The sequence below is a fragment of the Podarcis pityusensis genome, assembly GCF_964106645.2.
Source record: "Podarcis pityusensis genome assembly, chromosome: 4".
Classification (NCBI taxonomy): domain Eukaryota; kingdom Metazoa; phylum Chordata; class Lepidosauria; order Squamata; family Lacertidae; genus Podarcis; species Podarcis pityusensis.
In genome coordinates, this window is record NC_138027.1 from 66596517 (window position 1) to 66624385 (window position 27869).

The window sequence follows — 27869 nt, forward strand, 5'->3', positions numbered from 1 at the left end:
ATTACAGTTCCTAGGATTGTCAGACTGCGTGGTGTGTGTGTGTGTCCGCTTTAAACTATCAATGCAAAAGTCCCCAGTTTGAATCTCACCTCTGCAATGAACTCACTAGGTGGTTTTAAGGCAAGCCACTCTTTCTGTCAGTTTCAGCTTCCCAATTTGTAAAATAGGAATAATAAGATAACATCACAGTAGAAAATAATAATTGATCTGAAGGGCTTTGAATACTCTGATTGTATGTTACACATATTAGGTATGTTATCATTATCACCATTAACTAGATGAAACTCTTGTCAGATTAGCACTTTTGCTAATCTCCCTCCATTGCAGGGTGTGAAATAGCACCTTCCAATTCAGAAAGGCTCCTGCAAACAACAGCAGCTGAGCTAGGAGGGCTTTCTGAGTCCCTTGCTTCTGTCTTTGAAGATAATCAAGAGTTATATAGCCCTCTGGCTCTGCATAGGCATAGCAGAAGGCAGCGGTGATGCTATGAACAATGTTTTGAACTCCCTTTCATATAATACTTTCCCTCTTTGGCTGTTGTACAGGTTGTACCTCCTGGGTATATTCGCATGACTTCTTTTCCACAGTCAAGCATTGGAAAAAAGCTGCGTCTCGGCCAGCACGCTCGAAGTTTGTTTGATCTGTGCTGGGATGTAACTGTTTTTCTAACGGAGTCATGGCCTCGTCCAAGAAACAGGTGCAGATAGGAATTGCAGAATCTACTTACCAAAGTTATATAAAAGTTCAAAAACATGGGGGGAACGTGGAGAAACGTTTGTTAAACCTGAGACAAGAGAGGAAATATCGGATAGTGCAGCCTGCATGAGAAAAACCCAGGGAATGGCCCGAGAACTGCCAAGGAAATTTATTTTGTTGTGCAATCAACCTGGACTTGATTATGAGCTAGTCTGAAAGCCATTCCCCAAGGCTGTATTTGTAGTTCTTTGCCTCCCCTTCTAGCCACAAAGGAAACAAGCAGCACAGAACTAGCAAATGAAGTGGAAAGCCGCATTCACAAGCCATCAGCTGGCTGATATATCATAGGGCTCCCTTGCCCACTTGGGTTTTATTATGCTGCCAGATGCCTCACCATTGCATCACAATTGCCACTGCAGTGCTGCGAGTTCATTGCAGTCAGGTTGTTGCTCTTGACTCGGTGCCTTTGGCTAAGCCACTCTGTGAATCCTTTTCCCAAAATGGGCAGGACTATCTTTCCTGTTAGCTCACGAAGATTCCGGCAAGGATCCTGCAGGACAGCTTGCAATTCGATGGGTAGAGCTTTTCTCAGCAGAGCAACATGGCAATGGGAAAAGGTTCTCATTCTGAATTACGTTTGTTGCATAACAGCTAAAAAACATGGGAGTTCTGGGTTAGGAGACTTTTAAAGGGGAGGAATTCTGGGGTTGGCATGGAAGGCATAGTTCATAGGATGAGAGGAAGGTTGCTCTGGGCACTTATGGTTTCATTAGGATTATTATTTAGTAAGACAGTGGGTGGCATCTAACAGTTGCTATTTCAACAGATTCTCCCTTAAACTCTTGCAAAAAAAAGAGGGGGGCTCCAGAGAGTTGAAGATTCTTCCTGAACAGTGTAGGTGTCTGCAGGGAGAAATCATCAGCCTTCCATGAGTGGAAGTGTCAGGTGGATCAAAACACCTTCTATGAGGTGCCATTTCAAAGCTTTGCCTCTTCTTTTGCTTCCTCTTGTCCATAGAAGGAATGTAGCACCAACTCAAGTCTGGCCCAACATTTTGCTGCCTGACGTGAAGGACAAGATCTCCCTGCACCGCTGCCAACTGGTAATTGTATCTCACTTCAACACTGGTGATGGGATAGTGCCTTCTACAGCACCCAAAACAGCAGGCTAGTTCAGGGGAGCTAAGACAGATCTCATAGCATGACTAGAGGAGGTCCTTAGGAAGGATAGCCAGGGGGGTGTGTGATTGTTGCTTCCACCCCACCTCCCAGCATGTGTCACCTGCGGTGGTTACTTCATTGGTAGGGGTGGCCCTGTATGAACAACATTACTCTGGATTAGCGTGGGAAGATAGTTTGCACAGAAAAGCTCAGACAAGCCTTGTCACCCAAGAAGGTATTATCACTTACTAAGCACTTTCTTCATTAGGTCCCATTCCACATACAGCCCTTGCCCAAAATCCTGGTTCACTTCCACACTCCTCTTACACCCCACAAGCCTTTGAGTCCTACTGTGAAATACTGAGGGTGAGTAACTTCTACGCATTTCCGTGAAGCTAACTAATAAAACTAGCTTGGTGAGAGGTGACAGAATGGGATCAGAATACGAGTAATTAGTTTTACAAAATTTGCTTCCAGTGTCACTGTAGGAATGGCACTCTTTAACAGTTGTTAAATCCCATAATCCCTGCTGAGGATTTGGCCTGTTGAGTTTTATACTGCACCTCGTGCTTTTCATCTTGATGATCCTGGGGAATAGAAGGGAAGGAAGGGCATTTCTTCAGCGAGACCTGCCAATGCATCAGAGAAGCAAGTATGAAACACAAACTGCAGACTAGGACAAAACTGAAATGGAGAGGAACAATTCATCCATTTTGCTGAAGCAAAGCAAGTCTGTGCCTGGTTAGGGTCTGGACAAGAAATCACTTGGCAGCCCCACATATACTTCATGACGCAAGAAAGATGGAAATAAATCTACCAAATTATATTTGGCAATAAAAACTAATAAAGCACAGAAGGAAAGCATCCAGGGAGAGAGCACTGGATCTTACCTGGCTAAAGCCCTCTAAACATGGCAGCTCTGTGTGAACATCTGTTGGAAAACAGATCAAACTGAACAGCTTAATGCCAGGGATATTTTTTATCACTGCATAGGTTTCTGTTCAGTGCAGAAGGAGCTGTTCAAGACAACCATGAAATGGTTAATATTAGGGATGTTCATACATTACATTCAACCAGTGTATAGTCCTTTGTACCTGTGTACACAAATACTGTACATTCGGTACAGTTATGCACATGTAACATTCAATGAGTCTGTCAGGTCAGAGGCATTTCTGGGGAAATGAGGGCAGCAGGCTGCAGCACTTTAGAGCAGCCTTTCTCAAATTTGGGTCCCCAGATGTTGTTGGACTACAACTCCCATCATCCCTGACCACAGGTCTTGATAGCTAGGGACGATGGGAGCTGTAGTTTGGGGACCCAATTTGAGAAAGGCTGCTTTAGAGTGTCTGCTGTTCCTGCTGGTTTTCTCTCTCTCTCCACCCCTCTGCATTTATCTGCTGTTCACTCTCTGGCATCTTTTGGACCCCCTTGGGCTCCGAAATCCACACCAGACAGAGCCATAGCGGGTTGGCAGGGAGCAGAACAGCCCTGCCAACCCCTCCAACATTTTGCTTAGTGGGAAAAATATTTGGGCATGTGGGTAGACAAGACACAGCCAAAAAGGGGGGGGGGGGACCAACAGTAGGCCCCACATGTGCAAGCATGCATGTACTTCAAATCACTAGCAGGGAGTTACAACTCAGGCAGCGATTCTGCCTTTGCAAAGACCTAACAGGGACTTGGGACCGCAATCCTATATGCAATCTGGGGGTAAGTCCCACTGAACATGACAAGCCTTAAGGGATTGTGCTGCTGGTGTAGTTTGGTTCTGGTGTCTAAATCCAGTTTGGGGAGGTTGTGGAAAGTTCCCCAAATGGACCATGAGAATTGCTACTATAATGTAAAACAAGAATACCCCCACCAAAAGACAAAAGCAACCCAAGATGCCCCATAGAGAGGATATAAATTACCAGGCAGCCGATGAAACTGGAAGCCACTGTTTTAATGTAAGTGACTAGGCTCCTCCAAGGCAAATCAGAGATTATGGATATCAGACACAGCCGAGGTCCTGTGCGTGTTGTTATCATAAGAGTAACAAAAAAGGAGAAAGGAATTTACGGTAAACAATGAAAGCTCTGTACCAGGCAAGGCAGGTACTGCCAAGTAACCACACCTTAAACCTATGGCAAACACAATGAAATGCCTGATTGTTTAAAACAAATCTAGTACGAAATAATTAGAATATTAAGTTGCTGGCCTCTTTCTACATCTCGGAGTTGGAGGTGCAATTTAATGGGGGGGGGGTGCTAGTTATGTGTGCAAGAAGTGGGGGAATCAAGGGAAGCATTGTTTGCCTGTCTACCTAGGAAACATGAAGACTGTATCTTATCATTTTTGTGCTCTCCGATTTTCTCATAAGTATAGATGACAGAGAAAAAGCTGCATTTTCACCTGTAAGCCCTCAACATATAGGATGCATTTATATGCATTATACACTACACTCTGCTATTTTGCAAGTTTTTTCTGACCACTGTCCCCCCCCCCCCCAATTCTTTGGATGAAGATGTAATTTAGTAGGCTTGATAATCTACGAAAAGGCTGGTTTTTGTCAGCCTCTAAGCACATTTTAACTAGATGTTTGTAGCTCAGAAACTCATTCACAACTCAGGTTAACCTTTCAGGATCTTTGGGAGACTTTCAGCTTTGAAACCTAAGGCAAAGGTCAGGAAAAAGCAACCTAGGAACTGATCTTCAATTTCTGGAGTTTAAATAAGTGAATCAGGAGCATGCAAAACACTTAGGACATGGTGCATTTAGGGAAACCTGGCAAGGTGTCTCACAGGATAATTTGCCATTGGCTGACGTAGCCTAACCCTTCCCAGGAGACTGCCTCTTCACAGCTGAGTGCTTTGCCCCTGAACATTATCCAAGTTATGCTTTATTAATCAGACCGTTTTCGTTGAGATTATGTTAATTACTTGGCAGATTAGGTGCTTATCTCAGAGAGTCACACTATAATCATTTACCAGGGTCTGAGCCTTTAGTGTAGAAGGCCTTGCCCTTCGGAACTCCTTGCCAATAGAGGCTCAGTAGGAGTTGTCCATATTCACTTGCAGACATCTTCTGTATTATTCAGACAGGCCTTTTGAACCTGAGATTCTTTGCCAACCAGCTTTTACTGATGTGTTTTGTTGTGTTTATTGTAATCCTGTGCTTTTAGCCTGTATACTGCATTGCAATATTTTATATGAAAGTATGTTTTAAATGTTTAAATAAACAAGCAGTACTATATGTATCCTTGTGTGTGGTCTGAGTGCAGAAGGCAGGAAAGGAAATATTACGCTACTTTTCATAAGTTGATTGAATTCACTAGGTCAAGGAAATTGCATTTGCCCTGCTTATGTGCTATGGTACTTAATAATAAACATTTTAATTTTAAACGTTACACCAAGTTTGTATGTTCCGGCCTCCAAAAGATTTCACATGCATAGTATATAAACTACAGGTTTACTGCCTTATACTTCTGCAGTTGTGAAGACCATATATTTTCGATTGTGTATATGCTAACATATAGCAACATGAAGAAAACATCATAATGTTCCCCGTAATATTTTGAAAGTCAAAAAGTCAGTAGAGGAGCAAAACGTATCACATAATTTTATTAACACAGTATCAACAAAATAATAGAACAAGGAAAACTTCAAATATATAATTTCTTCCCATCTTAGTCACTTGGGGTAACAATGTTCTAACAAAATAAATTATCTCTTATTTCATAGAATACACAGGCTCATTATCAGTCTTTCCTAATCAGATGTTTATCACACAAAATATTTATTTCTGAATGTGTGCACGTATGTGCAAAAAACTATAAAGATTTGGCAGTATTACTCCCTTCCTGAATTCAAGAATGGAGTAGCAGTTTTTTTAAACAAAACCTCTTCCATGGTCTACAAAATACTCACTTCTCAAGAACAAACTCAATAGCCAGAAAAAAATATTTCATACTTTCTTCATGCTAATGTGGATCAACACTGACTCCAGAACAGTCCAATATAGAGATTAATTGCTGTATTGTGCATTTCCCAGATTTAATTTGTTTACAGTGGCAACAAAGCTATAAGAGCAAGGAGAGTTCACACTGAACTAATCTGGCGTAATTCTTCCTCAAACACTGTTTATACTTTTATAGAATAATCTTCCTACTGAAGGTAAACAGACTGATGAGAGTCCGTTTTGGAGTAATGTGATTATTAAGGTTCTACCATTAACATCTGAAGGATGTATATTCTGGATCTTATACAGATAGGTTATGCAATCATGGGAATGTTTAAGGCGTCATAAAAGTTACACTGTAAAATACTTGCCATTAGAATCTAATTTAATATTAAAACCAGGCAACAAGAAAATTTATAATATTTAAACAACTTCCATTTTTTCATCCAGCTGTTCACTCTAGCAATTGAGTAGAATACCTGAAATAATCTCCCAATAAGAGTAACTAATGAGACGACAGTAGCTGATTACCACCAAAAATGGAAGGGGTGGCTTCCAACCTAATTTTCTCACTGGTACTATCATTTTGCAGAGGATTACCATTTAGTTAAGAAACTAACGGTTTGATTCTTTTATACGTAAGGATCCCTGTTTCAACCAATGTTTTATAAATACTAGCAAAGGTGTTTTATTTCTTGTTAACTTTAAGTATATTTGCATTGATGGCATTCATATTGTGCAGCTATTTTAAATTTTTAAGTAAACTGCAAGTAAATTATTTTCCTTTAATGTGTACACACTATACAGCTGAGAAGCCACTATAACCCAGTCTTTAAAGTTCTATTGTCATGCTGCATAGCTTACTTCAATATCAAAATAGAAGGGTGGAGAAGCTAGCAAACTAGCCTGAAATCTGTCAGCATATGCTAAAACATTTATAGGCAGCTTCCTAATACTAAGTCAGACCATCAAGCTCAGTTCTCTCTAAACTGGCAACAGATCTCCAAAGTTTTAGTTGCACACAGAGATGCCAGGAATTGAGCATGGGGCATTTTGCATAAACTGCATGTGCTCTGTCACTGAGCTACAGCTGAGAATCTGTAGAAATGACTAAGATTTTTACTATTCATTTAAGTTATTTATATACTGCTTAATCACCAAGGTTTCTAAGTGGTATACATGAAGAATTTTGTTTTATGAAAACCAGAGCACAATGTATTGGAGCATATTCTTGTCTGTCTAGTTCTGGGATAGAGAATCTGCGCTGGCTGCCCTTGCCCCTTTCAGCTAGCATGGCCAATGCTTTAGTGATGATGCAGTACATCATCATCTGGGAGGGCCACCCTGGTCTGGGCGAAGTGGGCAGGGTTTTCTGTCGCCTGACATTATGCTTACTTTGCAAGGCTATGGAATATTTTCAGTGAATGGTGTGGGTCATATAATGCAGGAAGAGCCCTACCAGATCACACCAACAGGCCATATAATTCCATATCCTGTTTTTAATAGTAGCCAGGTAGGTCTGTGCGGAGCCCACAAAAAGGCCTCAACGCAGTAGTCCTCTCCTTTTATTTTGCACCGAAATAACTGGTGCTCTCTGCCACACTGTCAGAAGAGGCTCCACATTGGTGCAATGGCCTAGTAGCTGTTGATAGTCCTCTGTTCCAGAAATTTATCAAATCTTCATTTAAAGAGATCCAAGCTAGAGGACATCATCACATCTCGTAGATGATGCAGTGAGTGTGTTATGTTAAGGGATGACTTTCAAAAACATGAAACTTAAGGGAGGAAAACGAAGTTACATAAATTTACAGTGGTAAAAATATTTCCCTACCTGCAGCTTCCCCCAAAAGATCACTGTCCCCGTTGCCAGTGCAATTCTAGAATGCAATTCAAGGAATACTTTCTATTAGAATTCAGTCTGGACAAGATTATATATGCTTATGAATGTGTACTGCCAAAGAGTCTTACTAGGTTAACAGGACTTCCTTGGAGTGAAGTGTATTAACTGAGTAGGATAGACGACCAAAACAATAATTGCCATAAGGAAACGAGATCCATTACTCCGAAATGGAGGAGAAATGGATATGTGGAATTCACTGATAACATCAACTCACCAGAATACAAAACAAATATAATTCTACCAAAAAAAGTAAATAAGTGGAATTTTACCAAGTCACATACAGTTAGCCAATGGATATTGCCCACTGCTAAGATATAATAAGCCGAACAAGTTAAGAAATAAGCAAAAACATCTAATTGCCAAAAGCAACGAATCTCTAAATTTTGCATTTAATTTTTTTCATCACTTGATACTAAGTTAAATACAAAAGGTGTAATATGAACAGACATGAGGCACAGTTCACAAATCCTATTGTGCTGACATACCATTGCTCCAGCATGTCTCGGCCTTGCATAGCATACAACTGTGAGTAAGTCTGCCCTGTATGAACTATGGCACATTCCTTGTACTTAGCCATTCCAAGACATGTGGGTTTCATGCTGCAGCAGTAAGAAAAACTCACATAGATACTAGTGCCAAGGCACCCACAAGTCAGTTCAGGCAGACCACACACACCAAACCCCATGAACTAACACTACAGGGAGTTATATAACCCACACTGCCACATAGTCTGAGGGCAATACAGTACCCACCAATGCTGTTGAAATGATTGGAGTAGCTGCAAAGATTCCCAGTCAGGGAACATACCTCCATTCCTTCAACACCAGGTTTGGACCAATGGCAACTACTGGGGTATGCACTGCTGTTTTGGGGGGCCAAATAAAAAGGCAAATTGGGATGATGTGGGGGACTCCCCTACTCCCTGAGTCGAAGCATGGTGTAATTCCCACCCCTTCAGTTTGATCAGGGCACCAACAAAGCCACAGAGCTGCTTTGTTTCTGTGCCAGTACAACTCTATCTTTTCCTGTATATCTCTATGCTTCTCTCAGTCCATGGGCTTTGCAAGACGTGAAGGGGTCGAAAATGTTGTCTGCAAAGCACAGCATTGGGTGCATTTTTTTTACAAAAATAAATAAGTAAAACATTTCATCTTAGGGGTTTTTTTAAGTGTACTTTGCTCTGCTTTAATAAGAACAAAATCAACAACCCAGAGCTCTTTAGAACTCTGCAAGCAGCATTCTAGGCTCAACATTGTAAAGTATATTAGAGACCTGTGCAGGTCTACTGGGAGGCCTATAAAGCCTGTTGGAGGTCACAAACAATCGTCAGGAAAAAGGCTGATGTGAAGCTGCGAAGGTCTTTTAAAAATGTACATGCTAGTATATGCACCATTTGGCAACCTCTTAATTATTTTAAGGTAAGAAAAAGACAAGATCCCCTCGGGTTATGGAGAAAAGTACATTCTTTTTACTTCCCCACAAAAAGCACCTGGAATTTGTCTGCAATTTGGCAGGCCTAATTCACTCTGGAGGCACTTCTGTGCCTATAAACTTAATCCACCCTGTCCAAAAGGGAAACATTTTACCTGTTTTTAGATTCCCCATTATAGTGAATGGGGAACACAGGCTTTCATTTTATACTAACTGGCTCAGGAGCCAAACTGCAGATTGTAGTGGAGAAGTACACAGTGTGATTCAGCCATGGTTCAGAATTTTGAAAACAGCAACACAGATAACAGATATCTTGGGACCTGTGCACAAACTCCAAGCAACTACTGCAGAGCGGCTGAGATGCAGGCTTCAGGAAACAGGCAGGGAGTCAACACCCAATGGTAGTTTGTAGAAGGAGATGTGTGTGGGTTGCAAAACCACAGTGGGTTGCAAAAGCACACTAGTGTTGCATCCAGAAATGGTCAGTAATCACAAAGTTGATTTTTTTTTAAAAAAAGATAATGTACATAAGGAATACAGAGCTTTGTAGATGCTGCTTTCATTTATTCTAAAACTAGAAAGACTTTAAAGATCACAGATATGTAAAAAGTGATAATCCCGGATGAAGGTAAATATAAGCAAATTTTCTAGACATATATACTATTTAAATATCCCACCCTAACACATATAAATCAAGAATTATTGGAATAAATAAGTGTTAACAGTAAGAGAGAGATGGAATTTGACTGAGGCATTCTTGAAGGGTCGGTGGGAAAACAAGTTCAATTTCATAGGCATAAGGTTTGACATTCAGATTGTGTACCTTCCTCATCTGCAAGGTAAACTGGTGCAAGAAATGCAAAAGAAACATGGCAGTCACTTTTCCCAAATGATGTTGCCTTAGTGAAAAAAGCTTCTGCCAATATATTGTGCGGTTAAAGGTACTTGAAGCAAAAATTCTGTTACAGAATTTCATAAGACAGTGACAGGTCGGAGCTGCTCCAACTGAGTTTCCAGTGCAGTTCGTTCTTTGTGAACTTCCTAGATCATGCAAACAAACAAACAAACAAACAAACAAACAAACAAACAAACAACAATTAGAATATAGCCCTTAAAGGCATAAATGCATAAAAACAATCATGTCTTAAGATGCAGACTTATAAAATCCACTTTTACAATCACTCCATAATTAATATACTTATAGCACTCACGCCCAAGTAAACTGATGTTACAACACTACAGACTTTACACTCAATTGGTGGCTTGGTGCAGCAAGTATTGCCTAAATGTCCCACTGACATTCCCCTATGCCCTGAATGCAGGGTCTGGGATCCTCTTTCAGTTTAAATCTGGGTGTTTAAGGAATCAAACACAACAGTGTATTAAAGTACACAAAGCTTCCAGAAGATGGCTTATTTGAGATGCCACAAACATTAGGCTAGCTCTCGCCAACTGATTTGCCCAACATTATTCCGAACTCTGTTATAATACTAATGTCTACAGCCAGCTGTAACGAGTTAAAGGGGCCACCTCTACACAAGCAATCTTGGAGCAGTGGCTATGAGAGACATCCAGTTAGTCAATCACTGGCCTTATTTTACTAACCACCATTATTAATTTGAATCTTTTTTCTTTCAACTCATACAAATGTAAAATTCACTGACTGGAATATATTAGGCCAAGCACCTCACTGAGATCATTTTGTCACCGCTTGGCAGAAAAGCCAGAACTATCTTTTCTGTTCCAAGATTACAAAGAAGGTGGGTTGGGTGGGGAGAAGAAAGCTGGCTCCAGAGTTCTACAGCAGATTTCTACTCACAAATGGGGCGGTCTGGGATACTGGCTTCCCTTTCCCTCTGCAGTCCCCTAAAAATCTGATCTAGATGGTTGAGGGGGAACCCTGGAGCAGCAAGGGGCTGAAGGGGAATGGTGGAGGGATTGGCTAAAATCTGTACTTTAGTTTCTGCTGGATCCAAGCTCCTTCCATTTGTGAAAGGGCGCTTTGGGATTTAACTAGCAGCCCCCACAGCTTAGAGTGCAAGTGATCCTGCTGCTCTCATATTTCAAGATGGGAGAGAGGGTATTTGCCTCGGCAAGGTGCACACACTTTGGTTTGCTTCCTGTATTTAACAGTGTAGATGGAGGCATATGACATAGGCTTCAGAGAGCTTCACGACATGTCTAAGCATAGATCCCTACTTGAAGTGTCCTCCTTACCTTCAGCTGTTGCTGGAGTTCACTGTTCAACCGAGCTAGGACCACGTTCGCTTCTTTATTTTTACGGATAGCTGTCTGAATAGCTTTCTTCTGTTTTGAAGACTGTCTGCCGGAGAGTAAAGACAAACCACTTTCAGAAAATGTATCACAGGGCCTTCCTGCTGTTTGGTAAAAAGGGATGCATTATGATACTTACACCTGAGACTAATTAAAATCAAAATGGGGTGGGGGGGGGAGGAAATGCATTTACAAAAGAGAGTTGCTATGCAGAAATAAATATTTATGAAATCAGGACATTCAATTAGAGATCATGATCTTGTGGAAATCAGAAATGTAAGGAAGAAATTGTAGAGAATTGTAGAGTTGGAAGGGACCCTGAGGATCATCTAGTTAAACCCACTGCAATGCAAGGATATGTAGCGGTACCATATGGGGATCGAACCCACAACCTTGACGTTATCAGCACCATACTGTAACCAACTGGCTATCCAGGCATTTTAATAGCCCTATCTGTAGGCCAGAATTCATTTACTATGTTAACCTGGCTCAATTTCCTCATTAAAGCTTATTTCCCTATATACCACTGAACTGAGATCAGCTCAAATGGAGGGATCTCCAGTCTAACACTGCCAATTTCATGGACAGTTGACCTCCTACTACATGACCTGACATGGACAATGGCACGCTTTTATGGATCAACACAGCTGTCCCCTATATATTAAGGGGGAAACTCACCTTAATAGGTCTAAAGATAGCACCTGTGTTTAACTTTCAGTACAAACAGTCATAAATACGTTTTTCTGTTTAGTATAAAGAATGAGAAATATATTTTAAAATGTAAGAAGAGCCCTGTTGGATCAGATCAAAGGTCCATCTGGTCCAGCACTCTATCCCCACAGCTGCCAGTTAGATCAAAGAATCTAGTTCAACCTCCTGCAATGCAGGAATCTCAACTAAAGCATCCATGACAGGTGGTCATCCAACCTCTGCTTAAAAACCTCCAATGAAGGAGAGTCCACAACCTCCCGAGGGAGTCCGTTCCACCGTTGAACAGCTCTTACTAGAAGCATCTTATTAGATGTTTGTGGGAAACCTAGAAGCAGGACCCTACTTTTCAAAGTACAATAATCTATTTGAAGTCCTCTGCTACTCGCGTTCACCAGAAATAAATAGCCATCATGACTACTGATATTATCTTTGGTTTTTAAAAAGCAAGTTTTTTGGTTTTTTGTTTTACTAGCATATCTGCACCTACTAGTATTTCCCCTATGGAAACCTTATTAAGAACATTTATATACAGATATGTTTGCTGCCCCCCTTTATTAGTTAATATTTTCATGGTTTTTTCCACCTGAGAGATAGAGGTAGTTTGCATGTTACAAAGCAGTAGTAAAAGCATAAATAAAACTCATTTGTACTCCTCTGCTTCTTTGTAGCATGCAAGAGACCAAAGTTATGATGTCACAAGGTAAAACAGAATTTCCAGTATGAGTCTTTAGATTTTGTACATCCATCTGTTCTACTTTTTTTTTAGTGAATATGTTAGCAATTTTCATCTTGAGAGAAAACCAAGAAACTGGAAAAACAGGGGAAATATAGGCTAGATAAGCAGAATTGTTCCTGAGAGAAGCCTTTTATGATTTTCTGCAAGGTGTTAGCTGCTCTTAAATGACAACGTGATCAAAGGCAGATACATTTGTTTTAAAAACAGCACAAAGTCCATGTGAAAAAAGTGGAGTTAGCTTTCCCACTCTCTAAAAAGAGAGGTGACAATTTGATCTTTGGAAGAGAATCCCAATGATTTTTCCAGAAAGTCTTCCCCCTGCTTCTTCACTGCCCTCCGCCACATCCTTCAACACTCTAGCTGAGGAAAACAAAAATATGCTTATTTGACTGATAAGTAAACTTCAGCCATTTACTGTTCTCAAAATAGGACTAATTTGTTATGCCAGCAGCAAATGCATCTGTTTTGAAAGAGTCAATTAGGCTCTACAAACAACACTAATACTTTCAGTTCACTCAAAAACTCTTAGGAAGAGTTCCAGCCTTCCACATTACTTGCCAGAAATGCATACTTCAGAAGGGTGTGGCTTTATACCACCACTTTTCAGGTACTACATGGGATTAGAAAACTTAAAATAAAAATAAAAAATGGCTGCATGGATTCAACGGCCAGGCAGTTATTCCTTCATTGTACTGGTTCCAAAACACATTTCAACAGCCCTCAAAATCATGGAGCCAGAACACTAGAACAGGTATCAAAGTTCATCTATTCAGTCTCTTGCCATACACCAGGATTTTCCGCCTACATCTCTCCATAGATTAACTGTCCCTTTCCAGATTCCCGCCCCTGCCCACCCCTAATCCACAGAAGAGTATTTCAGAAGGCTAGATGTCTTTTTCAGTGAGTCTGCATGCTCTAAGTACTAAGAAAAAACAAGTGAGTTGCATAAGCTGTGTCAGCATCTGGTGGTTGTGAATTGCCCAAACAAAATTATTTTCAAACTTCACATCTGGAAGACAGTAGAAGGAAGTGCAGCTCACTTGCACTTTTTCCACATTCCTTTTTTTTAGAATGCTTTATATCCCTCCATGTTGCCACAAAGCCCTCTCCCCAATTTCTCATAAAAGTCAGCCTTTTTACTTTGGGATTGTATGGTGGGATTTGATGGCAGGCAAGGAAGGGGCTACACTTTTCGTGGGAGAAAGTTCCTGGTTCTCTAGCGTCTGGCTTTCAGGCCGGAATTTCCTGCGAATCGGTTTTGATGGTGGTTGAGTAAGCAACACCTCCTGTGGGGGGAAAAAGAGAGCAATGATTAAAATAACTATTGATGATTCATTAGGAAAACAACACAGCCATCAGAATCTCATTAACAATTTTTTTCGGACCCAAAAGGTATTGTTTACTTTGGCTCTGTCTATCCTCATTCCCTAGACCACTTTATCTCTGTTATGGCATCATCTCTTAGGAACTAGTATCTTCATACCTGGAGTTCCTCAGGAATTAAAAGAAACCAAAAAATCAGTGCAGCTTGAGAGGTTCCATTCGCTATGTTGATTCAAAATGGCATCCAAATTTTATCTAAACATAGATGAAAGTTTGCTCCTTGGTTTCCGGAACCATTGTGCAAAATTTAGCTGCAATTGGTGCAGTTCTGAAAATTTCAGTCTGCCATCTAGATTCAAAATGGCACCTAATTGTAGCCATAAAACACACAAACAATAACAACAACAACCCATCCTGCTTCTTGATCTCAGAAACCAGCATGTAAAATCTGGCTACAATATCTTAAAGAGTTGTCCAAACTATAGCAAACAGATAAACAACTTTCCATAATACATAGAAGTTTCCTGGGCAAATCCATTGCTAAGAATAAGAGTTGCCTAACATCATAATTATGCTCTTAATTTTTGTTTATTTCAGTAGGACCACCACAATGAAGATTCTTCTGAATCAGTTTATTTTGGACCGAGACAATATTCCAAATGCAAACTGGAAAATTACATCACAAGTAGTCACTAAGAGATTAAAAAAAAGAGTGGTGGTAGAATGCATGGAAAGGAAAATTTGCATTATGAACTCATAAATGAACACATTCAATGGAAACATAGTTGATGACATAAAAACCCTAACTTTGCAGGTTGAATTTTAACTACTGTATTTTCTGTATCAGTATAGATATAGTGTAAACCAATACAGTATATATGCATTGACAGTATATACAGGAGCCCATGCATTGACAACTAAAACAGACTTAGAGCTGGAAGAGGGGGGGGGGGAATACATCTTACAGTATAACATTGCGTATTTTCAGCTGATCAGGTTTTTATATGGTCAATCTGCATTGGTTTCCAATTTTCTGTATGTACTCCAGGTGCAATTCTCTGCCACTTTTGTGGCAAGGATACCTCATTTTTCAAGCACTGGATGTACTTATATACCTGAGAGAACATTATTATTTCTTCAGATAACTCTTACCTATTGCCGTTGCTACAAGGAAGGTGCCTTGATATTGTTATAGCACCCATAAGATACTACTTGAAATATGAAGGGTCTCAGGCTGCACATCACTTCCTTTTCCTCCATGCATGTATTTATGCTGTCGTGTGAATTTATTGCTACCTATCACCCACTTTTCTGAAGCAATCAATAAAGCAAGAAGTATGATCCCAGCCTGAATCTTCCTTCCTACTTTCCTTCTCCTCTTCCGGTCCCTGCCTCTACCTTCACTCAGCACCAACAGTCAGGAAGCTAGTGTTCAGCCAGTTTCCAAAATACGTGGTGGGAAAGTCTGAATAACTTAGTACTCCAGTTAACCCCCCTTTCCTTAGAGCCCCCTTCCCTTTGTTCTAGTAAACCCCTCGCTTTAGGAAACAGAACCGTAGGAACCTCAGTGTTCAGCTCTCATCAGTCCCTCTCTCACCAGTACTGTTCCAACTTGCTTCAGTTTTCATGGGATTCTTCCTGGGATACATTGCTCCAGCCTTACAGCCTCACTCCCCTATGTCCTTATCCTGACTACCTTTGTCACATTCCATTTCTCTTATCTGTGTTTCAGATTTAGCTAGGAATGTGAAGGAACACACAGCTGCCTGCTCCCTCTTTTAAGTTGCTCATATTTTTCCATTACTTTGAGAAGAACCCAAGATGCATCGCTTAAGAAATGCAGAGTGTGGGGCTCAAGGGAACCAAAAAAAGGCTTCTCTCCATTCAGCTTACACCTTTTGCCTCCTGGGAAATGAAAACAATCCATAGCTTGTTTTCATGGAGGCACTGCGGACCACCACAACCATGTTTTCTCCCAAAGAACCATGGTATCCAGTAACCTTCTGTGAACTTTACATATAAAGCATGAACTTTACATATAAAAATGACTATCAGTTTGTCTGTGGTAGGAAAAATATACAAGTTGCACTCATGGGGTGCCACAATAGATTGCTCCTTTTGGAACAGTGATGCTAGTGCTATTTCTTAGTGTCCTGATCTTCAGGAGAAGTCAGTATGTGGAACTATTTATCACCTTTATGGGTTTGAAATGAAAAGAGAAAACTATATGCCTTGACCTTACCTTTTTTGCTGGGCTGCCTTCTTCAACTTGTGATGAGGACCTGTTCATTGGCAAATGCATTTCAATCTGAGATTCTTGTTCCATCTGTAACAATAGACAAGACACCATAACACCAAAATTGCTAGCAGCCACCCACCAATCAAAACTAGTTTTCAACACTTAGTCACACTCCAGTGTGACCAACAAAAGAAATAGGAGCAGGCTTTGATTTTCAGAGGCTGGGAAGCTGGTTTAGCTGCTGCTGCTGCAGTGATGTCTGTGAATGAACCCCAGAAGTTAATGGCTGCCATTCACTCTAATGAGAAAAACAAAAGTGTGCTACATTTGTGAGCATTATTACAGTACAAGTGAAATAAAATCTGCTCCCTATCCCTGACACTAGGTGGCCTGCTTTCCACCAACAAGAGATTCAGAGGCGCCTTGCCCCCAGCCAAGGATCCACAAAATATACAAGTCCTACTCCCAACTGAAGTATACACAGTCATACTGCTAACATATAATGAAAAGAGATGTGATTCACCTAGCACTACAGCTACACAACCTCCAGTCCTTTTAATGCTGCAGTCCTTACCTGGTAGCAAGCTCCCTGAACATAATGAGAGTTACATCTGAGTAAACATGCACCATAAAACAGTTTTCAGAGATCACAGAGTCTGAGGAGCAGCAGTGCTTGGTGAAAACAAACCCAGATTAGGAAATTAGTACTGCAATTTTAAATATGCGAGAGCATGGCGAAGGATCACATATGTGGTTTCCTCCGCTTAATACAATAAAAAACTTTCTTTACTTCCAGCAACAGTTTAATTTCTGACATGTGGTCCCCACTGGCTACATGGAAAGCAACGTTATGGAACTGTGCAATGGGACTTATTTCCAACTAATCCAAGAGAGTTTTAGGATTGCAAAACAAACACACAACAACAATTATATAATCAAATTATGTAATGAGGAACATTCTAAGGGGGAAAACAATGGTGTCTTATTTATATTAAAACAAATAGCTAGTTTTTAAGATCCTGCCCCTGACAAACATTCATCATGTAGCAAATGAAAACAAAGTTAAACTGAAACCAGCTAACCAATTTGATAGTCCTCTTTATGCAAAGACATAGTTTTAGCGAATCAATGAAGTGACAGTTTATGAAGCCTGACAGCTTCCTGGAAAGGCTTATTGGTGTACATAAGTAATGTAATATCTGCCTGCACTTATTTTACACACACTAAAATTTGGCATTTCTAACTTCTGCAACAATAAATGACCCAACTGCATACAGTGGAACCTCAGCTGTCGAATGTAATCCATTCCAGAAGACCGTTCAACTTCTGAAACGTTCAACAATCGAGGCGCAATTGCCAGTCAGCAAATTCCTTTGAACAAAGGGAGAAACGCGTCTCAGAAGCCGTTTGACTTCCGAGGCACGTTCAAAACTGGAAGCATTCACTTCCAGGTTGTTGGCGTTTGGGTTCCAAATTATTCGGCTTCCCAAGCATTTGACAGCCGATGTTCCACTGTATATTCAAGTTGCCATGTGAAGGTGCCAACTTGCTGAAGGCAACTGTATCTGGCTCTGGTCAGTGCCTAGATGGGAGGCCTTATTGGAAACCCCCCCCCAATGTACACCACCTTGGGTGCCATGATGGAAGAAATGTGGAATATAAACGTAAGAAAACGTATGAAAGTTAAAAATTAAATAAAACCAGTGACACTGACTATATTGTATCTCTCATTATAACACAGTAGTAGCTGGGGAAAGATTGCTGGCAGAAAATGGAAGCTTACTCTCCTTTAGCAAGGTATACAAACGTAATTAAAATATACATCCAGGGCTGAGCCATGGAACTGAAAACAGAGGCAAAATTAAACTCCAGCTTGGTCCAACTTTTCTGAAGAACCTGACATTTTCCAAGCACCTGGGATGAAAAGTCACTTTGCTTCTGACATTTAGTTTGTGTGCCTGTGTATGCATATGCAGAGAGTCATAATCTTTGAGTCAAATCAAAGGATCCAGAATTCAGAACATTGTAGATGCATGAAATACATAGGCATACCTAGGGATTGGTGAAACTGGCCCTTGTCAGGGACGCAGGCTGCATGCACAAAAATTACCCCAGAGACGAGGGGCTCATTAGTTAATAAACTAGCTAATAATTTTCCCATGTTTACAAGGTTTTGTACTCTTTTATTTGATTTGTTTTACTTCTTCTACAGAAAAGCACTGTTTAACCAGTCTAACATCAATGAAAAGAGAGACCTTCTAAAGAGGAGTAGGAATCAATGCAGCCTTTTGCTCCTTCCTTGGGTATGTGGGCTCTGGCAGATGAAATGGCTCAGTACCAAATTAAGGGGGAGAGGAGATGAAGAAAGCAGCAGCAGCAGCAGCAGCAGCAGCAAATCTGTAGCCCCAAATTTGGGGAGTGGGTGGAGGGTGACATTCAGCCCTTGGGGAAGGGGAAGCAGCAGCAGCAGCTACTGTGGCTGGCGGAGCTGCAAATCTGTATTGCCCCTCCATCGAAAGAAGCCACAGCCTGTGATGAGCAGGCAGGTCAAAGAGAGTTGTCAGCTGAGCACTCCCAAGCAAGGCCTCCCGGAGCATTGTAAGGCTTGGGCTCCCTCCCTGTACAATTCAGGGAGCAGCCTCAAACTCTCAGTTATTTTGCCCCTACAGATGACCAGTTTATTGAACATTCATTCTGATTTGTTTGCACAAAGCTCACACGTTAGATTACATCCGGCCATTATTGACCTGTTAGATGACTGTGAGCTGATGATTTCTCTGCATTCTTCCTGATTTGCTTATAGGGTGTTTAGATGGCTTCTCGTTACTCATTCTTTTATCCCACACTTGTCAATGCATTTCCCTGACACTTTCCAAACTGCAAAAAGTCCATATTCTTTCCTTCTTTCTTTCTTTTTAAAGTGGATTGGTTGTGCTAAAGTGACAGAATCCACTGTTAACTGCACCCGTTGAGAGTTTACCTACGTGGCACTATTTCTTCGGTCTTCTCAGTACAACCCTGAGATAAGAAAATGTCATTTGAAACACAATAAGCCTGCTCTTCTTTTCTGGCAGCCTTTAATTGTCTTGCCCTCTCTGGTGTTCACATCAGCCTCAGCACAGTGTATCTCTTGTTGGCATCTGTCTGTTTCAGGAGACAATGAAGGAGTGCACCTTTGGGGTTGGAGAGTTACAGCACTTGCTGTGGCTGTAGAGAGTGATACAGGAAAGACATGTTTTGTTGCAGCTGGGGCAGATGAAGGTGCCTGGATGTGCAGTTTTAGATGCACCATTGCTTTTCCCCCCTCTGCGCTCATCCCAGTGGTCATTCCTCCTCTGGTCACTGCTGTGGATACACAACCTGACCGTCTCCAGGTACTGCAGTCTTCTGCAAGGGATTCCCACATGGCGGGGTTGATATTACCAGCCTGCATGTCTCATTTGCAGGGCGTCAACTGTCTATGTACGAACATGATCAGTATATCTAAATCTCCAGAGGCATACCTAGAGTCCCTTGTACCAGCAACGCACCACTGCTATTGCAGCAAGATCAAACACAGGAGAAGTGATGGGGGTGGCACCGATATAACTCCTTGCCAAGGCCACCAGGGACCTGAGGTACACCTCTGATGAAATCTAGATAAATCTAGATTCAGTGGGCACCTTCTGTGCCAGCTTTTAAATGCCTGCTGAAAACTTCTCTATTCTGCCAGGAGACAATTAGGAGTATATTCCCCACAATGGTCTACTGATGTTTGTTTTTTAATTCATTTTTGCTTTTTACTTGTTTTTTACTTTTTGTGATTTTATTGGTTTTATGTTTTTAAATTGCTGTAAACTGCTAATATATTTTTATGATACGGCAGTTTATAAATACTTTTATACATCATAAATAGATGAATGAAATCCACACAACCTGTCATTATATTCCTGGCTGCCCAAGTGCTGTATTCATTAGAACCATGATAAACTTCTTCCCCACATAAGAAGAACCCTACTATATCGGACCAAAGGCTGATCAAGTCCTACAGCCTGTTCCCCAGTGGCCAACCAGGTGTTTCTGGAAAGTCCACAAGATAACATGAAAGCAATTAGCAATTTCCTGATGTTTTCTCCCCAGAACTGGCATTCAGAAGCATACTGCCTTAGTTACTAGAAGATGCATATATAACCTTCGTGACTGGTAGACATCAATAGCCTCATCCTCTGCTGGCTTGTCTAATTTCCTTCCAAACACATATAAACTGGTGGCTGGTCACCATATCTTATTGGCAGCAAATCCCATAATTTAACTATGTGCTGTGTGAATAAGTACCTCATAGAGACTGTCTTCACATCAGAAAAAGTATTGTGTGACATTGTCCTAATTTTGTAATATATTAGGAAAAGAGAAAAGTCAACAGTGCGGATGCTAAATATATCTGTAGCTCTAGATCACAGAATTATATAAAACCATTGTTTGTTCCACATTAAAGTTGGACAATAAGATGGTTCTGACAGAGATCGTGATGATTTAAGAACAGGATTAAGATACGTCCACCCATTTCACAATCTGTTAAAGGAACATAGTGCCTAAGTTTCCCTTCTATTTTTTCTTTTTGGCTGCTGCTACATATACAGATATGCTACTACTACTGTGAGCTTCCTGTACTCCCAACTGCATTATTTGCCAAACAAGTATAAAATATATTTTCTCTGGGAAGCTTCAACAACAAGAGCAGGAAGCCAGCTATGCATTCTGCTGTGTGTGTTGTGTGTAAATTCCCAAACTGTAATGGGTGCTAAAGTCCTGTTACATGTGGACTATCAAGATCAGATGCAGAGAATGAGTGCACCAGCTCCATTAAAAAAAGCATCATGCCGACATGCCCCGTATGCATCTGATTAGAGAGAAACAAAGCAGTATGTAACAGCTCTGCACCAACATTGTACAGGCACCACAGCTGTATTCCTTCATGATGCAGAACATGTGAGTCAGCTGTTCATTCAGTGATGAATCCATTGTGCAGTGTAAACTGAATGCATAATCGGCACGTTGTGGTTATGTAGTAGTGCAGATACATCCTTATGGCAGCTCAACACTGTACATTTAAAGCATATTCAATGCACAGTTAAAGCACAAATAAATCTGGGAAGTGTAGTCTGTTAAGGGTGCTAGAAATTATATCTCTGTGAAGGGGAAACTACAGGCCCCAGGATTCTTTGGGGGAAGTTGTGTGCTTTAAATCCATTAAGATACCTTAAATGTCTAGTGCAGGGGTCGGCAACCTTTTTCAGCTGTGGGCCAGTCCACTGTCCCTCAGACCTTGTGGGGGGCCGGACTATATTTTTTTTGGGGGGGGGAGATGAACAAATTCCTATTCCCCACAAATAACCGAGAGATGCATTTTAAATAAAAGGACACATTCTACTCATGTAAAAACACGCTGATTCCTGGACCGTCCACAGGCCAGATTGAGAAGGCGATTGGGCCGCATCCGGCTCCTGGGCCTTAGGTTGCCTAACCCTGGCCTAGTGTGAATCTGCCCAAAGATAAATCATGGTACACGTAAAATATGAAAGGATGGCATTCAATTACTACATCCTGTCAGCATAAGGATTTCCACTTCTGCAACGGGACCCACCCCCCGTGTGTGCCCTGCACCCCTCAAACAGATTTCACTTTGCGAGAAATCTTTGTGCCACTGGAACTTTCATATAGCACAGCACTGAGTTTGGCTGATTAACTGAGAACCACCAATAATAGCGTTAGAGAATGCAATGGAGGCAAGTTACCTCACTCAAAATAAAGGTTTAAAAAAGAAGAAGCAAGGAAAATGGGATAAATGGTTCTAAAAAGTTATATTCCCCAGAGTTGCATTAGTTTCTGCCTCCAGATTCTGGCCAGGTTTAACAAGCTAACACTTTGCAGCTGCACACCTAGCACTCCTCCCCCCATTTCTATCTGTCCATCTTATTTGCTTTCAGCTAGTTGTTCGCTTCAGTGGGACTTCTAAAAAGCGCTCAGAACTTACGTAACACTGTTTCCTGAAAAGAACACAGTGTGACATGCAATTTAAAGGGCATCTGAAAGTGTCACTGCACTCATTACATAAAACTGAATAAGCTGCTGAATGAAAAATTATAACTGCTCTCCTAATTAAAATACTATTTGAATAGTTGTAAAATATCAATTATTCCATAAATATATTCCACCTATAAGGCAGCAGTACTGTCATCCAACTCATTTCCTGAGATTTCATAGTGAATTGTTCAATTTTTTCTATCTCCATTAAATTCAAGTGTCTCCGTTTAAAGGTCCCTCCTTCTCAATCTCATATTCTAAATGAGACTAGAGTTATGCTACGAGACTTGAGGATGTGTCCCCCCCACCCGTTACCTTAATCCTGGCTGACACTGAGGAAGCTGTACAAAAAGCAACATAAATATATCACCAGGCAAGGGAGTGGAGTGCTTGCCAGTAGAAAAACAAGCGCCAACATTAAATGATAGCTTTTATGGACTCCTTGCAGTTTTGACATCAAAATAATTGATGAGGCAGCATTTCTTACTGTTTTCTGGCTTTTTCTGTGCCATTGAGATACGACAGGAACAACAATTAACCTTGGGTTTTTCCTTCTGGGCTAGTACAGTACTGTGCACTACCACAGAATCCAAGGACTGATAGGGACCAGCATAATCACTAGGCTAATATTGAAGGTATCAGCCTCCAGGCATTAAAATCATATCCACAGTGATATATTTTTTTTTATACCCCCACCAAACCTTTCACAGACTTACATTTCCCAACCTTGATTACAAGGGGGTGGGGGCCTTTTCCAGAGATGCCCAATCAAGTTCATGGAACAACCTAGGAAAAACCAAGTTGCTGTTTAGGGGGGTAGCAAGGAGCACCAGGCTGTGAGGACCCTATTCCATTGTGGGATGCTCAACTCAAAATCTATACTACACTCAAGCTGCATGGAGAGGTCTGGTGCAACATAAATATATAAATATTATTTCAAGTAAGAAAATAGCCAGGTATGAACATGAGGTTGACAGTCTAACTGGTTGTCATATCCTTAAAGTGCCACCTAGTGGAAACTGTCACAATAGTTCAATAAGAGTGAAACACACACTCACAAGGTCACTTGCTTGGCAAAAGCTGGCAGTTTCAAACATCTACAGGTGAAACACGTGAATTTAGTTAACTCTGGAGCACATGTATGAGAGCAAGAACTTAACTGAACTTTCTAGTTACTCTGACACCTTTCTTATCCACCACTATCTGGCAGCTGAAATGAAAATATGTAGATGCACCTGTGTTGTGCTAGGTAAAAAAAAACAAAAACAGGCTCACAGCACAATAGATTTATGTTCACATGAAGATGAACCTCAGATTCAACTTCTAATGTGCTTTACTTGTTCTGCTGCCACTGAGAGCGGCTTTATGAATGAACTAAATTCACCTATGTGGTCACCATGATTGGGCATGGCTTCCCAGTCTGTATGCAGCATAAATCAGCTTGCATGTGTAATGCAAATCCGTAAGAGAATCAAAATGAATTCTGCTCACAACTGAATTTAGTTGTGTACAACCCTAAAGAGCGATTCATATGACCATCTCTTTATGTACACTTTCTTCCTGACTTTATTTTTCAGAATGGCTACACACATAGGCATGTTTTTCCTAAACAAACATGAAAGAAGGAAAAAAACCAGTCCACGTATACCATACCCACCATGCACGAAAACTGAGCAATCATCTATTTCTCTGCATATACAGGTACAGGCAACTCCCCATTTGCGTGGGGTTGCAATCTGGGTCATTGCGTGCATCAGCTGTCATGCGTAAGCCCATCCTGTCGCCTCCCAAAACAGAAAATGACACACATGTCAGCGTTCATGTATCAATTGGACTCACCATTGCATTAAGAATGGTTTATTTTCCCTTTAAAGTGTTGCTAATTTTAGGTCCTTAAATCTGTTTTTCCATCTCTTCCTCAGAAGCAGCTAGACTTTTTCGGTTCAATTTGTGAACCTACTATTTAGCACAGTGAAACATCAGATTCTTTTTTGCAGCTTGTTGTAGAAGCTGAAAGTGATAGCATAGAAAGAAAACCTATAGGGATGCAAATGCAACAAGCTGCCAAAATCTTGCTGAGCCAACTGCTTTTGCAGCACTCTGCAATCCTCAAATTTTGATAAGCTGCTCTTTAAAAAAAGAAAAAAGAAGAAGCTGTCTGAGAGTCAGTGATAAGGTTTAGGGCAAAGGAAGTAACATATATAAATCACAAGAGTGCTCAGCGCTTTTAGAAGCAATGAATAGGACCTTGATGGAAATATTACCAATCTTTCATACTCCAGCTTCACAAAACCAGATTAAAGTAAGATAGAAGGCGGTATGTGTACTCTTCTATGGCTGTATTAATAGGTTCCTTGGTGTGGTTTTTTAAAAATACATATAATACAGAACGAAAAGTATTATTATTATTTTTTGCAGTACCAGAATTCCTTAGGAAATATTTCATGTATTCAGTCAACAAGCTCTGTAGTACACAGAGCTTCCTCTGCCTTTAAACCTATTTTATCATGCCACTGAGTATTTATGTTATTTTATAGAATAAATAAAATGAAATGGTATCAAGACTTGCACTTTAAATCTGACTGAATTGTACTCAGGTGATGGAGGATAGCATAAGTAATGCTATATAGCAATTTCTATCATTTCATTAAGGCAATGATTGCAATTAATGTCAAATGTGCTGTTGACTAGAGCAAGCCCACAAATGTTATGGAAGGTAAGCTTCTCTTACACTCTGTAAGGTGCCATGCATACTGATGGCGATATATACAAAACAATACTATTTTTTTTTGTTATTAATTATATATCCATATATTGTTGGACACAGATAAAGGGTAACGGATTTGGCTGTCTGTTGAAGCATTTAAACAGTGCCTGCACCTATGCTCAACCAGTTTATTTGTAAATAAACTTACTTACTGCAAATACCAGAAGCTTCAAGTGAACTCCCTAAAAAGGTAGCTAAAATCAGATAAGCACTGTGCCCCTAAAACTTTTCACCACTCTGGGAAGTTGGGGTGTACATAACATTACTGTTTTTTCTTATTATCTTGTGTTGTTAGCTGCTTTGGACTGTTTAACAGTTGGTAAGGAAACAACTGTTTTCCCTCTCAATAAACAATAAACAACCATTCCAGCTTGATACATAGACTACTTTCATTTTCTCTTTCTTTCTTTCTTTCTTTCTTTCTTTCTTTCTTTCTTTCTTTCTTTCTTTCTCTTTCCTGCCTTCCTTTCCCTTCCTTCTCTTTCTCTGTATCTACAGATATATTCATACACACACATGCATGTATATATAGCAGACAAATACAGAATGCAGCTGCACTAGATAAGTGGTGCTTCACACCCCCCCCCCGATGTCCCCAGTCCAAGAGATGACACCTGACTCCTGCTAGCACAACAAATGCTTAAGACATGAGTAACTTTGCTAAGCAATTCTCCTTGACACACTACAAACGCCATCTCTGACATCATTACTGACACCCAATACACAATTCATATTTGTGCAGATATAGTACTTTTTCAAAAGGTTTTCTCGTGTGTGGACGCAAGAGAGTGAGAATGCTGTGCATATATATCCTTTGCAGCACAAAAGCCCTCATGTAGCCCTTTTGTAAGAAAAAATAAATGTGAGGCTACAATTTGACCTTTGCAGTAATGTCTTGCCAATATATGAACACTTTCCTTTTCCTTTGAAGGGCATATAAACCCTTTTCATAGCACCAGAATCTATACCCCCTGTGGGTTTTAAAAGAAGAATGATTTCCTATTCTACATGACATAATGTCAGAACTGTTGTGGGCAGATGATGAATAAAGCAGAGCGATGTGAGTACTTTGGGTAGCAAAAATAAACCACTTCCTTAATTGAATGGCAAATATTACAAGGCTATAATATATGTGTACGGTATATTCCCCCCCTTCTTTTGCAGGACTCTGAAGTTTCAAGATCTCTAGCATACGTTAGATTTATTCCACCTGAATGTACCAGAGATGCAACTGAAGCTCATACTCCATCAACTCTGCTCAGACTCCACACTACTCACTGGGATCCAAATTTAAACCCTGGACATAAGCAGCTCCAATAAAACTATGGGCTAGACCCATACACTTCAGGGAGAGGGAGAATTCAACCTTAGGGACATCCGAATCTTGCCTTTCCATAGATAAATGGTTCATGTTGCGCAGAGATGTCACTATCCTTATCAGTTTACTCTTGCCTGTCTTCTTCTTTGTTACCTAGGACTGCCCAATCAGTCTGAGGTGGGAAACTTGTGGTTGTTGTAACGGTGGTGACTCAGCAAATCTCTCTCTTACATTGGAGTATTCCTTCTGTCCGGCCTCAGCCTCAACCTAATTGCCTTCTGTCTCAGGTGCCCCTTTGCCTCAGGCAGTCAAGTCTTTGGCTATGTTGCCCCAAGAAGCCACTGGGGTTTGGGGCTGCTCCATACTTTTGCTCAGGTTTGTTTGACTTTGTGGTGCCTTAACAGGAGTGGATTGCCCTAGCTAGATCTCTTCCTTTGTCTCCTCTTCCCCATTCCCCTGCCTCTTTTCCATGTTCGTTGTTTTCTTCATGTTAGGAAGGAACCTCAAAGAGCGAAACCAGTGTAATGTTCTCCAAGTTTCTCTACAGAGCAGTGGTTCTCAAACTTTTTTCTCTGGGCCACACTTTCAGAATAAAAATATGCTCGTGCCAGACCAATCTTTTATTGATAAGAAATACATTGGAAAACAAAAACAAACAACTCCTAAAAGTGCTTGTTATATAAGCTGTTGGTGCATGAAGGTGAATTTGGGTAGCCTGTGCATAATCTTGCAATAATTAACCATCCCGCCATTCTGTAACATTTATACTTAGCACTTCAAGCTACAAAACCATTTTACATATTGACCACCATTATGAACATTATGTCTATATACATAAACAAACCAACTTATCTGAACCCAAATTGGGACTCAGTGGTTCTTGGTATTTCCCCACAAGTAATCGAACTGAAGAGAGGTACAGCGCAATGGCCCCCATGCTGTGCAACAAGCATCAGATTAAAGATCTCAAATATCATGCCTATATGGTTGCATGAGTTAACGCATTAATAAAATGCAAATAAGGACGCTTGTAAAATTGGTAGCAGCTGATTCATCCATTACAGATTGGCCCTGATATGTGCAAATAATTGCTCATTCAACTGTTCTATTTGTGTGAGCAAATCGGCTGCCCAAGAAGCATGTGGGCATGGAGGATGCCAACAGAACCCTTTGATAGCAGGAAAGCTGCCACACAGGATGGTGTCCCAAATCTCTAGCATAACCCACATTTCTCTCAGCCACCTAATCTAAATTTGGAGTCTTTGAAAGAAAATGCTGCTCAACTACTGCATTCATATAAAAAGAGTGTGGTAAT

At 40.7% G+C, this 27869-nt stretch overlaps 1 protein-coding gene and 1 long non-coding RNA gene across 2 annotated transcripts in view; one reads left to right on the forward strand and one right to left on the reverse strand.

The window, feature by feature from the left end:
* The first annotated feature begins 868 nt into the window (after window positions 1-868).
* On the forward strand, window positions 869-27379 carry LOC308475015. The gene is made up of 3 exons (XR_013985084.1): window positions 869-1313; window positions 1714-1798; window positions 26401-27379. It is a non-coding gene; the product is annotated as an uncharacterized lncRNA (long non-coding RNA).
* REPS2 (RALBP1 associated Eps domain containing 2) overlaps window positions 5430-27869 on the reverse strand; it is a 77304-nt gene continuing 54864 nt past the window's right edge. Inside the window, exons 17-20 of the mRNA XM_081001631.1 lie at window positions 16410-16493; window positions 13985-14130; window positions 11341-11446; window positions 5430-10164 (exon numbers count right to left, since the gene is read on the reverse strand). Coding sequence (XP_080857757.1) covers window positions 10096-10164; window positions 11341-11446; window positions 13985-14130; window positions 16410-16493 — 405 coding nt within the window. The 3' untranslated portion in view covers window positions 5430-10095. The remainder of the gene's footprint in view (window positions 10165-11340; window positions 11447-13984; window positions 14131-16409; window positions 16494-27869) is intronic.